This window comes from Lathamus discolor, chromosome 5 (genome assembly GCF_037157495.1).
Source record: "Lathamus discolor isolate bLatDis1 chromosome 5, bLatDis1.hap1, whole genome shotgun sequence".
In the NCBI taxonomy this organism is placed as follows: Eukaryota; Metazoa; Chordata; class Aves; order Psittaciformes; family Psittacidae; genus Lathamus; species Lathamus discolor.
Genome location: NC_088888.1, coordinates 135,927 through 149,051, shown reverse-complemented (window position 1 = coordinate 149,051; position 13,125 = coordinate 135,927). Strand labels below are relative to the sequence as shown.

At 39.4% G+C, this 13,125-nt stretch overlaps 1 protein-coding gene across 1 annotated transcript in view; it reads left to right on the top strand.

The window, feature by feature from the left end:
* Positions 1-13,125, top strand: part of MTA3 (metastasis associated 1 family member 3) — a 134,262-nt gene that overhangs the window by 57,553 nt on the left and 63,584 nt on the right. Inside the window, exons 8-9 of the mRNA XM_065679279.1 lie at positions 3,673-3,772; positions 8,843-9,031. Coding sequence (XP_065535351.1) covers positions 3,673-3,772; positions 8,843-9,031 — 289 coding nt within the window. The remainder of the gene's footprint in view (positions 1-3,672; positions 3,773-8,842; positions 9,032-13,125) is intronic.

Here is a 13,125-nt window from a genome sequence, read left to right as displayed (position 1 = left end):
GGCGAAGGCCTCCTTCATTAGCTTGCAGATATGTGAGGAAGATTCATGGATGCACAGAGATGGTTCACTCGAAACAGATTCGTCCAGAGTGCCCCTATTGCTCATCTTCTATCACTGAAATGGAAAAGCAACATATAAAAGTGAACAGTTTTCAAATGAGCATCCAGATTAAAAAGGAACTTGGGTGGATTTTGGGGAATACAACAGGAAAATAGAGCTACTAGGCTGGATTCAGAACTTTCTGGATCTGATTTGATGCCAGACTGCTGGTGGTGCTGGGGAAGCCAGTGGCTGTTTTTATCCTGATGTATAATCGCAGTGGTTCCAGAGTTTCTTTGGTAAATAACAGCCCTTTTCAAAAGTAGTTACTGATCAGCAGTTAAATCTTTAGGGATGTTTATGACAGTCTCTTGTTTACTGATTCATAATTTCATTGACTAACACTGATCCAAGGCAGAAATTGGAACAACCACATCCTTTAATGTCTAGGCTTAAGCTGTAAGATGTTGAGAGCACTGTTTTGTGTGCTCAGCACCTACCCTGAAGTTTTGCCCCAGTGCAGGATGCACAGGCACAAGACTGTCAGGGTTTTTTTGGACGTGGATATTGTGGAGTTTTGCTGAATTTGTGGGTTTATTCAATGGTCTCTGAGCCTGGCACTGCAGTCTCTCAATTTGCTTTATGTTTGTGCTGTTGTCAGCTGCAATATGTTACAAGTCCTGGAGAGAACAGTCTTGGTTCTGGTCTTTAAGATAATTAAACTGAGGAAAACTTAATTAAGATAACGCTGGATCATTTGGTCTAATGCTTAAAGGTCTGATACCTGCTTGTTGATGCCGCCTGTGCAAAGAGTGAGCTCTCTGCTGATAATAGCAGTTGTTTATTGTGTCCATCTCTCTGCCACCTCTGTAATTCACTGTATGCCTTCTGGCTTTAGCTCATTGTGGCAAGCATGGGTACTGTTGGTTTCTGTTGAACTCGAAGTACTTTAATTATCCTTTATAACTCATTTGTGGCGAGGTCACTGCGCACATTTTTTTAGTATGAGTTTATTATTGCTGTTATTGAATTAGATGTAGTTTAAATATTTGCAGTTATTCTTTGGATTCTACCAACTTAATGGAGCATTTAAAGAGTCTTTTTAAAAGAGGGAAGGAGTAGATGAGAGTGTTTCTTCTCAAAACAGGCATTGGTTAGTGGGTTTTTTTCCTTTTAACATCTTTTTTAACTAAGTCGGTGGCATTAGAAGAAAAATCATGCAAGGAAAAATGACAGAGGAAATGTTTGACCTTTGTATCAATATTTTCCTCATATTTGTATTTGCAATGGGAAAGCAAAAAAATAAAATAAGGATTTTAGTGATTTCTAAAATTACTGTTGAGTTTGGATTTGGATTGCATGGCTAGATTACACAGAGCACTGTGTATCACAGGCTCGCAGTATGGTAGAGGTTGAAGGGACCACCATGCCTTATGTGGTCCAACCTCCGTGCTCAAGCAGGGTTACTTAGAGCAGGTTACACAGGAACATGTCCCAGATGGTTCTTGAAGATCTCCAGGGAAGGAGACTCCAGAACCAGTCTGGTCACCCTATTCCAGTGCTCAGTCAGCCTCACAATAAAGGAGCTCTTCCTCTTGTTCATGTGAAACTTCCTTTGTTTTGGTTTATGCCCGTTGTCTCTCGTCCTGCGGCCTGGCACCACTGTTTTGACACTAATTACTGTTTAACAGCCAAAAGCAGGTGAACTGGTAGTGATGCTGATTTCAAGATACAGCCACAGGCACAACCCCCCTGTCTTGCCCCCCATCCCAGAATGGCACACTGCCTGCATTTTATGGCGATTCCTTATTTGGTTTGCACTCATGTACCCCGCACTCCAACGCAGCATTGCTCTGACGGTTATGATCCTCTCCTACTCAGTACAGCACAGGAAGCAGTGTCAGCAAGTGCATCAGTTCTTACCTCTTTGTCACATATTCAAAATAAACCTAGCTTTATAGTGTGTCTTCGTTTTGCCTTTATACACTGGGCAACGTAATTCACATGCTCTCAGGCCCAGAAATCAGCCTCCAGTTTGTTGTGCCAGAGTGACTTGTGAGAACACGCTCTTTGTAATTTCCAGATCATACCCTGGTTTTGATTTAGAAATATGGTCAAAAGAATGTAGTGCTAATTATGCAAAAGGAAGATAAGGAGCTAGTAGGTAGCAGGAGAAGGGAAATACAGACATGCCGTATGCTGCTTCCCTGGTTTGAGCATTAGCGACAGAAGGATCACAGGAAAGACTGTTTAGCTACAACCCTTATCAATGCTTAAACCCTTATCAATGTTTAAAGGGGTTGACTGACTATCAGGAAACACGTTCAGTATGGAACCTTATTCTTGGGACTGATTCGTGAACAAATACTGTTTTATGTAGTGCCAAACTTAAAGGGAGAAAATAGAATGTGTGTGTGTGTTCTTGGCACATATTTGCCATCTTTGCAAAGAGGGAGCAAAGGTTGTGGAACAGTGTTTGAATATAACTTATTTATTCCACAGCCTTTAGAAACTGAGGCAGTTAGTATCTGGAGTGTGTGAATCACTGCTGTTGAATCTTGACTGTATTTTGTAAGATTTTGGCAGCAAGTACTGAAACATGCATTTGGTATTAAATGTTTTGAGATCCAAGATGAAATTGCAGTAGCAGATGTTATTGCCAGTTTCCCCATGATCAGTAATACATCTTAATGAGTTAAACTCTTGATGCACATTATTTTGTTGTTGAATATCAGGTTTATAGTACACAGTAATGTGACACTTGGTATTGTGTCGATCTCCGTCAATGACATTCCTCATTGGTGTATTTCTGCACTTACAATTTGTGGGCAGTGTAATTGCTTAGTCCAGAGTCCTTAATCCAGAGGCTAACCCTGTATTAACAATGTTGGTCACACTATCTCTGTTTCTTTTTGTTGTTCCGCTAAGTACATAAATGCCATGTACAAGTCATCCACAAAAGTGGAGTTGAAAAAAAAAAAAAAAGGCAGAGTTTTGGAGAAAAACATGTGCATTTCAGTAATGCTGGGATGCTTTTATTAAGTAGGCTGAGAGGTCTGTTTATTTCACTATTAAAACCTGTGAAAAAAGCAGGATTTGGAGGTACATTAGACTAGGCTAATATGCTTTCTTTGCCTCACTAATGGAAGTAGTAGACATGCATTACTGAAGTGATCAAAATGTTATTAATTTCCTCATGGGAACATGGTGAAACCCCTTATGTTAACTATTGGTTTTTATTAAACAGTGTCCTTTATTTCATTAAACAGGCTTTTTAATTTTGAATGTAATAGTCACTTTTGTAAACCCCAAACTGAATAGGAACTTTGCCTTTTTAATTACTAAGAAAATGATACATTGAAAGTTGGTACATTGGGATTCTCCAAGTATCTTCTGTCTCTGTGCTGTTGTTCTTGTATGTAGGTTGTTACTTCTGGGGGAGAAGGTCAGAGGGTTTGGTGCAGTGTTTAGTGATTTGTCTTTATCACATTGTCCTGTGGTAGCAGAGATCTGAAATCTTACGAGTAACAATATGTCACTTTTATTTTTAAAAGGACACCTTTATATATTTGATAATGAAAAAAGAGGTTACATCTTTCTGTGGATTTACTGTCTATTGTCTCTCTGTTGCAGTGCGGTTGGCACGTTTGCTCGAGCATTGGACTGCAGTAGTTCTGTCAGGCAACCTAGTTTACACATGAGTGCAGCTGCTGCTTCCCGAGACATCACACTGGTAGGTGGCTTCTTAAAAACCCTACAGCTTCTTTTATATCTGGGAATTCAGCAGTTATCTGTTACTGCAGAGTCCTCATCCTCTGGACGTCTTTTCAATACCTGTGTGCAAGTTGGGTGTGTAGTTTCTGTAAGCTAATTAGTAGTCATACTGTAAATCACTTTATAGAATCCCAGACTGGTTTGTGTTGGAAGGGACCTTAAAGCTCATCCATCCAGCTCCAACCGCTGCCACAGGCAGGGACACCTTCCACTGGAGCAGCTTGCTCCAAGCCCCTGTGTCCAACCTGGCCTTGAACACTGCCAGGGATGGGGCAGCCACAGCTTCTCTGGGCACCCTGTGCCAGCGCCTCAGCACCCTCACAGGGAAGAGCTTCTGCCTTAGATCTAACCTGAATCTATTTCAATAAGTATCTTCATATGTGATAATAGGCGCGGCAGAGTGGATAATACACATTGTGTAGCAATTCATTCAATATAATTGATCCATAACGTGATTTAGAGTAGGTGGTAATAAAGCTGATTGAAAATTGATTTGATATTTTTGCTAGATGTATGTGTCAGTAAATTTCTAAAGGATACACAATCTGACTTTATAAGCAACTTTTTGAGGAATAGTTTACTTAAGATATCTTTAGGATGTTTCCTTAGTTTGTTGAAGTATTCACTGTAATGTGAGCACCTACATCTTTTAGAGAAAGTTAAAAATACATCAGTTACAGACCAAAGGTTTGTCTCTGTATACTCATACTAGCTGAGATGACGAGATGTGCCACAGTAATAAAAGTGTGCCAGGGAAACTATGTGAGAACAAAAGAATCTTAACTATTTCACAGGATCAAGCTTGACTTAAATTTCCAAAGACATTAGCAGGAGTTGTTTATTAAGTGTTTATATTCAGAATCATGTACATAAACAGTTACGGCTAAAGTAGACCTGCTATTCATCAGATACTTGAGTATTTGAGCTAGAGGAGACTTGATGAAACTACCAGCAGTTTTAGTTAAGTTACTGCCTTATAAAGTAGCTCGAGAGCCCCTGGAATTTAGTTACACAGAATTCTGTGGGAACAGACAATATCATGAGGTTAAAAAAAAGGGATTAGAAAAATTATGGACCAGGGGTCCATAAATGGGTGCTAAGGAGAACAGGGAGAGGTGTACCATCTAGCCTTCCTAATTCCCAAGGTTTGGAGATGCTGGGGAATGAAATGGGAATTGACTTCAGATCGTGGTCAGACTTAGCTACTTATTTTCTCTTAGGTAACATCCCTTGGCACTGCTTGGCTATGGCTAGGTGGATGGGTGGTTTGATTCAGTGGGGCAATTCTTATATTCCAGATAATATATATTCAATAATATAATGAGAAAAATGTTTAATTTCTTACTTTTTTCGGTGTACTCAAAGGCTATTAAACAGGAAACTGATTTAAGCTGGACTATGGCAGTGCAGTAAAGGCAGTGGCAAAAGGTGATGTTTTCAGTAATACTCAGGCTGAGTTTTCTGTTTCACACTTGCTGATATGACCAGTGCAGTTGTGTTCACATTAAATGTCTAATTTGCCCATCAAAACAGTTCTTTAACATTTTGCATTTTATAAAGTTTTCATTTGATTAAGCATTTATAATAAATCCCACACATTGTGCATCCTTCTTCCTGTATCCAGTGGTTAATAGAACAGGTTCATCCTCAAAATTTCTTCTTGTTTAACAGTTCATGTGCAATGCTGCTAAGAAGGGGATGCATTTAGCGTTTGAGTGTCCTATGTTTCTCCATTGCAAATAATCCATTAAGTTCCAGTACACTTAATGAAAGGCATATCTTACAATGAGGCACCAGAGAAGCCACCCCAAGTTTATTTATTTTGTCTGTCCCCATTTTCCTGCCCACTCAGCTTTTAAAAACCCTTCTCTTCCGCTCTTTGGCAATGTACTTCCAAGTTAAGGAAAGACATATTTGTCATCATAGTAGTTACTCTTTCAGACATTCCCGTGCTAATTGGGAGCATAGTTTGAGCAGCAGTTAGTTACACCACAAGCTCTGGCAAAGTCTGTATCTCATTTGTGCTTTGGAAGGGATGTGGGTGCATAACACTAAGAAAATGATCCTGTTTGTATTCTTGATGCAAGACAGATAACCCTTGCACTTGAAGTGTTCTTAATGGGATTCCTGTACACCACACCTGTGCCTTTCCAGTATTCCTAAATAGTTGTTTCAATTAGAGATGGCTGTAAACAGTCTGATGTAAAAACCTAAAACACAGTAAATGTGAAGGTTCTAAACATGAGTAAATTCAGAGTGGGTGTACACATTAAGGAGGTCTTGCAGATGTACAGCAAGTGAGAGGCTACTTCCATGTATCATTAGTTTGAAAACATGGGGAAGTTAATGAGACAAGGCAGGAAACTAACAGTGCTTTGAGAAAAACCTACTCAAAGGCATGAAACAACCTGTGCTTACCTTCTTAGGTGATAGTAAATGTTCTTTTGCAGTGAGAAAGACTGGTGAGATAAACAACCGACACTTGCGTTTCTGGCCTTCTCAGAGGCAGTGTTTCACTCTGTCATAGAAGTTGATCTCTGAGAAGAGAAAGAAACTGGGAAGACTTCCTGTTTCATATTCCTGAACACTGCATAGTGCATACACTGACAATGAGAGCTGTTAAAGCAAAGCAGGTTGATGGAATCACTTGTTCCTTGTGGTGGACTTGTTTGGAAGAGACCATGATACTGTAAGGATGTAAATCTGGTTTTGGATGTCTCTGCAAAATTAAAAGTATGAACAAGTTTTTCCTTTGCATTTCAAATGGCATCTTTACACTGATTTTTATTAGACTTCAGTATATGTGGCTCCTAAGATAAATGTGCTTGAAATATTATTGAATTACAGACTCCATACTCTGCGCTTTGTTGGAGGCAGTTAGTCTGATTTAACTGACTACTGAAACTGCAGCTGGTTTGGGAACTGTTATAGCTCCTTTGCAGCATGCCCTGTCATCCCACTTGGTCCCAGCTCCATGCAGTCCTTCCCTAGCTTTTGGTGGAGAGTTTTTTGCTTTTCCTTTTGGACTAGAAATTAGCTCACTCTGTGGCTAATACCTTTCCTCTGGTGGGACCCCTTGTCTGTGCTGGCCAGTATGCTCTGGGCAAGAGTTCTTAAGGAAGGGTGGTTCCTCCTCTTGTCCTGTTTGGGAAGGGCAACCCCAGGTGTTCCCAGCCTCCTGCACCTTAGGTATCAGGTACCTAGTACCTTGTGTATTGCAGTCTTCTCATCCTTAGGTAAAGCAGGTTAAAGGAGATACTCAGGACTTTTTGTCTTGGCCTCTAGTAATGTCTTCAGGCTGCTCTTGCTTGTGCTTGTGCTTACACAGTTTATTGTGGGAATTGGATTGCAGGTGAGGGCTGACAACTCTGCAGAAGGCAGAGTTGTTACCATGCAAGCTTGTCAGTGGTCTTCTGTCACAGAACAGCTAGCTCAGCAAGACCAGTGCTTATCCACAGAGCTCAATCTTCAGTAATATCAAAACAAGCTTTATGGAATCAAGTGTTCATTATAGATGGGAAAAAATGAACATAAGGCAAGAGCCAGATCCTGGTTTATTCATTTCTGTTGTTGTTTCTGAGAAAGTTGCAATCAGTGAATAGATCTGGATTTAGCAGCTGCTTGGAAAAATGCCTGGAATGTACAGTTATTCGACAAAGGCTGGGATTTAAACGACGATTTAAACCTTGGTAAAACATAGACTGTAAGGGTTCAATCTTGAGGCCTGGTTTACTCATTGCCTGAATAATAAGCAATAAATCGGTGATTTCTTTGTACATTTTTTAATCTGAAGAGAACAGATTTTAGATATGTTACTTATTTCCATATTAGAATACTTGATTTTAAGAGTTGCTTTTTCTCAAGGCTGGTGAATTTGACTTGAACCATAAGGAAGATGACATATTGCAGGATAATAGTGACATTGCTTCTTGCAGACAAAACAGTTCAAGAATCTTGTGCTTGATAAGCTTTCAAAGAGGTGTACTGAAAGCTGGAGAAAGACTTAAGCCACTCTTAGATGGCAAAAGGCAAGGGGAATTCAGTACTTGCAGTACATTTGTATGCAGAAGCTCCTCTGGAAATGCTCTGTAAGTGCTATACTGACATATAACACAAGAGTGTTCCTTCCTTGAAAGGTTTGGGGTGCCCCCTCTCATAAGATGAGTTTAGGGCTGTGTGAGAGTTGGCGTGCTACAAGTTACAGCTCATCACTGTCATGGGACAAATACGAGAGTGATGTTAACACATTCACACACATTATTGCACTTATACCTCTAATACCTCCTTCAGCACAACAGTGTAAGTGGTGGGGTCTTCTGGGACGCTGAGTCAGAAAGGCTGCTTCTGTGTTGCTCATTTTCCCTGGGGCTGGATTTGTGATGTAGTTGCTCAGTATTCATGTTCCCCAGTGTAGGTTTGTGATGCAAGCGTTCAGGGTTACCTGTAAAGGGAAGGATGCTATAACTTGGTTTTGATTTTCCTCTTTTATAGCAGAAAGTGAATTAACCAGAGAAACCTCATTTACCCATCTCTGACAACAGACTTTAGTAAGGGACAAAAGTCTTGCTTGTTTTTCAGTATGATAATAATGAAAAGAATAAATGGCTTCCTTTGCCAGCAATGAGAATATCGAGCCCATAGATGCCCAGCAGTGGTTTAGCTGCTATTTAGAACTTGTGTTAATTGAAAATAGCTCCTCAGTCAATATATGCCAGAGACAGTCTGTTGAGTTACTTGGAACCAATTCCTACCAACTAAAGATTCTCTAGAAATGCTTGCAGGAACTAATAAAGTAATGATATTTTTAGTAAACGTTTTGTTAAGGCATTTCCTTTCCCAAATTGCCTAATAAACAAGGTATCTTCCTTATGTTCCAGAGCAGACAACCTATGATAGCAAGATAAAATCTGAATTTAGCACTAATTGAGACTTCTTGCATGGCTTATAAGAAATAATACATTGAATTTGCGTTGACTGAAATGGACTACTGTCTATTTAAACATGGTTTTTGTTCTTGCCTCCATGCTAGTTTCATGCAATGGATACACTGCATAAACACAACTATGATTTGAGCAGCGCCATCAGTGTTCTAGTGCCACTTGGAGGACCTGTCTTGTGTAGAGATGAAATGGAAGAGTGGTCAGCATCAGAAGCTAGTTTATTTGAAGAGGCATTGGAAAAGTATGGCAAGGACTTCAATGACATTCGACAAGACTTTGTAAGTACTTAAGTAGTACACTTTCCCATTGCTGTGTTTTCACATGGCTGAGCATAGCTGCTCTCTGTAGGTTTGGAAGATTAGCTGCAGGAGGGAGAAATCTGTGCAGCTGATATATGTAATTATCATCTGTTTTTATCTAACTGAAAATCAATGTGCTTTCTTGTTCAGTGCCATTCATTGGAAAGATAATCCGTTTAATGGTTTAACACCAGGTAGGATGTCATGTGCTGACATGCTTCATAAGGACTTCTACGAGGGTTTCGTAAGCATCTGAACAAGTTACAGCAACTTTTCAGAACTTCAGCACAATTTCCACTGAAAGTCAGTAGCGGCTCCATGGCTGACTCCCCTGAGTGGTTTTGGAAAGCTGGGTTTTCCTCCTATGATTAGCAGAGAGAAGTTTATATTCAGATAGCTTTTTAAAGTGCACTACAGGGAGTTATTTGACTTATTAGGTATTTGGGTTCTTTTGAAAAATAAAGGAAATGTTTTCCATTATGTTTTAACTACACTGGGTTTGGTACTGGAGGGCAGCAGAGCTTTCATTTGCTGAGCTGTAACGCAGAGTAATTAAGCTAAATTGCTTCTTAACACTTTCTCTGGAGTTGTTAGTAGTAGTTTGCAAAGGTTTTTGCATGTTTCTTGTAGACCTTCTTTCTTTCAAGGGAAAAGACTTCCTCTGTTGTACTAAGTTCAGGTTGGGCTTTGTAAGAAGGTTAGGATTTGAGCTAAAGGAATCCATTATGTAAGAGCAAAGTCAGTTGAAACATTTCCACCACAATCTCATTCTGCTTGACTCTGAGAGCTCAGATCTATTTTTTTCTTTGCAGAGGTTATTAATAGGCTTTGTGAGGGGAAAATGATGCAGTATGGTAAATGTAGAAGTCCTTCCATGATTGAGTGTGGGACAGTGGGATGAGGCTTAGCACTGAGCTAAGCTGTCTTCCTTTCACTTCCACAGTTCTGAAATGAAACAGATAATGGAATGATGAAGGGAAGGCTATTGTTTTTCTGAAGAACTGACATTTTAACAGGTGTATTATATCTGCATGCTTAATTTTGAGATTCCCAAGGGAGAAAATGTTCATTGCATTCATCGCATAAGGTTGAAAACTGCATCATGGATGAAACAGCTCTGTTAAGTTCAAGGGAATATGATTGGAAAAGAATATTTGATAGAGTTTTAGACCTGAAATCTTCATGTAAAATGCAGTTCCTTATTATTGCTCATACAGAGAAATGGTCCTCAGCTGTAATTGTGCAGTAGTTCAGTAGCTGTGTCTTCTAACTAAACCATAGAATGAACTAGGTTGGAAAAGACCTTTAGGATCATCGAGTCAAAACAGTAGATGTTTCCTAATACTTAGTATTTGGCTTTTCAAAATGTTGAAAGCATGTAATTGAGGTTTTATTGTCTGTGTACAAGTTGAGTCCTAACACTGTTTGTGACCAAGTATACCTAAGCCTTGTCTCTGGTATTCACATTGTATTATTTTATGTATAACTGCTGTGTTACATAGCATGGAATTCTGGAGATATGCATACATTAAAGTAATACAGTGGAGTAATGTGTTGCAGAAATTGCTTATGTGTTTGCTATGCTCAAATGCTAGATATGAGTGAGTCTACTAGAAGCCATGTAAAGTGTTCAGATTTTCTCTCGGGTAGATACCTTCTCTCTTTCACTGAATCTTCCTTCCCAAAATGCACATATCTTTCCATGCCCTCCTCCCAAAGGGAGCCATGCGCACATCTAGAGGTAGGGTTGTGCAGCCTACTCAAGGCATGTTAATGATGAGTCAGAGTGCAGCAGCAGTGGATGGTGAGGCACTAATTAATTACAGTCACATTTAGTTAACACAGGTAGGTAGTCTGTCCTTGGTCGCTTCTTTTATCTTGGGAAAAGTGGCATATCATTTTTAAACATCATTAGGAGAACATCTATTCTACGTATCAATTTCTATGGTATTGGTAACTTGGTGCACACAGTCTTGATCTATTGCTATGTAATTTGAAATCTTTCAGTTATTAATAATTGTGTCATCTTGGGATATCTTCATTTCTCTAGAGTAAAATTATTGTGTTCTCACTTGCTGTATAGCATTCTAAAAATATAGGCATTTGAAAACAAATATTTGGGTTTAAGTGATCGTCTGAAATAGTCCTTCAAGACTTAGGTTATGGGTATATGAAAAGTTTCTGCAAGGTGAGGTAGGTATAAATACGTAGGACTAAAGCAGTGATTTTCCACAAGAATGCATTTATCTATAATCTTCCCTCTCTTCAGTAGCTCATCACTGAAAAGTGAGTACTGTTACACTTGTTACAAGAGCATGGACAAAGAAACTAATGCACTGGTAGTGTGCATGTGAACTTGTCCAGGTCTGCACGTAGGATCTAATGATAAAATTGGACCCTGTGATGCCTGAGGTCAAACTGGAACCTAAGCAGTCATGCAGTGGTGTCATATTGGAGGCAAGATTGTCATGTGGTGTAGCAGAAAGTGGTTGGTAGCAGTCTTCTGAAGCAGGAGGGTTATGTAGTGCCTGCTCAAGTCATTCTGTGCCAGAGGAGTTGCCTTTGCTGAATCAGGCTGGATTTGCAAGGCAAGGCAGCAGTTGCAGTCCTTGTACAATGTTCTAAAGGGCAGGTTCATTTGCTTTTCCAGCAGTTAGTAAGTATTGGCACTGTTCAATGTGCAGCCCAAACGTTCAAAACGTTCAATGTGCAGCCCAAGCATTAAGCTATAAACATGAAATATTAGTAAGCAAACAATTATTATAAATTAAATGGTGTAAAGGAGTTTACCTTTATTTTAATAGACAGGAGAAGCTCATTTGTTATCCAGTCACCAGTCTTGCCTTTGAACAATCATTTTCATCAACTGTTGAGCTCCTGTAACAGCTGATGAGTCATTTGTTGAGGTTCTGCTGTCTTTAAGACCCTATGTGAATCCTAATCAACCTAAACTTTTTAAGTTAATTAAATTTACTTGATGTACTTTAATTACCTCACACCGCAGGGGAGTACAGTGGAATAAGCCTGAATATTTTATGTTCTCCAATTATAACTGTTTTCCTCATGTAAGAGACAGCTTTTGTGCTTGTTAATTCTTAGGTTTTCATGATCAAGTTTTCACAAACATGTAATTGTCAGATCTCAAATACAGCAGGAAAGACCTTGGGAATCAGACTTGAAGCATTTGTAGAAAGCAGGAGCAGCTGATTTCCAACTTAAGACAATTGTGGAAACATGCCTTAAAGTTAACATGTTCATTTAAAGATACCGCGTAATTCTAGGTTTTTCCTGCTGCTCTGATTTGAGTGGCCTGTTTTTACCCTGAAGAAACTACAGGAACTGAAAATTCCCCTCTCCCTGTTTTTTTACTGCTGACACCTCTTTGCTAATTTCCTCCTGCAGTCGGTGTTTGATAGAATCTGGTAATGAGAGTACATTATTCTATGGCTGTTCACAGCTTCTCTGGCAGTTCAGAACAACCTCTAGAAAATTCTCGTGCCTCTCTTGTGCTGTCATTGAAGTGTGTAAGTAAATAGAATACGGGATACTCAAATTCAGTGTGTCAAACAGGTTTTCCAAGTTGGGAGTCCGAGTGTAAAAGGATTATTGGTTATCCAGTACAAGCACCTTAATTTTCTCTTCATTTAATTGTGGGTGCCTGCTGAATGAGCACACTGGTGTCACAAGCATAGTTAAAACAGATCGAAGTATTTTCTAGAGAAATGACAAAGGTAATCTGTAGCATAGATGTGTTAATAGGTGCTCAGGAAGGAAAACAAACATGGAGATGCTAAAATGTACTTGTTAGCAATGGCAAGTAGTTGTGGTGACAGTATTTCATCTGGATGCCACAAAGAATATGGACCTAGAGACTGAGAAGCAGCTCATCTGTCACCTCATACCAAACACATGTTTCTATCACTAGCCTTTGCTTGGGTAGATTTCTCTTAATGCATAATTAAAGGATTTCAGTAAACCAAATCATGTTGCTGTTTACTGAAACATCAACTTAGGCATTTGTTAAACTACAGCTTCTTAATTAAGTGCAGATGGACAGGGATTTACAACTGTTG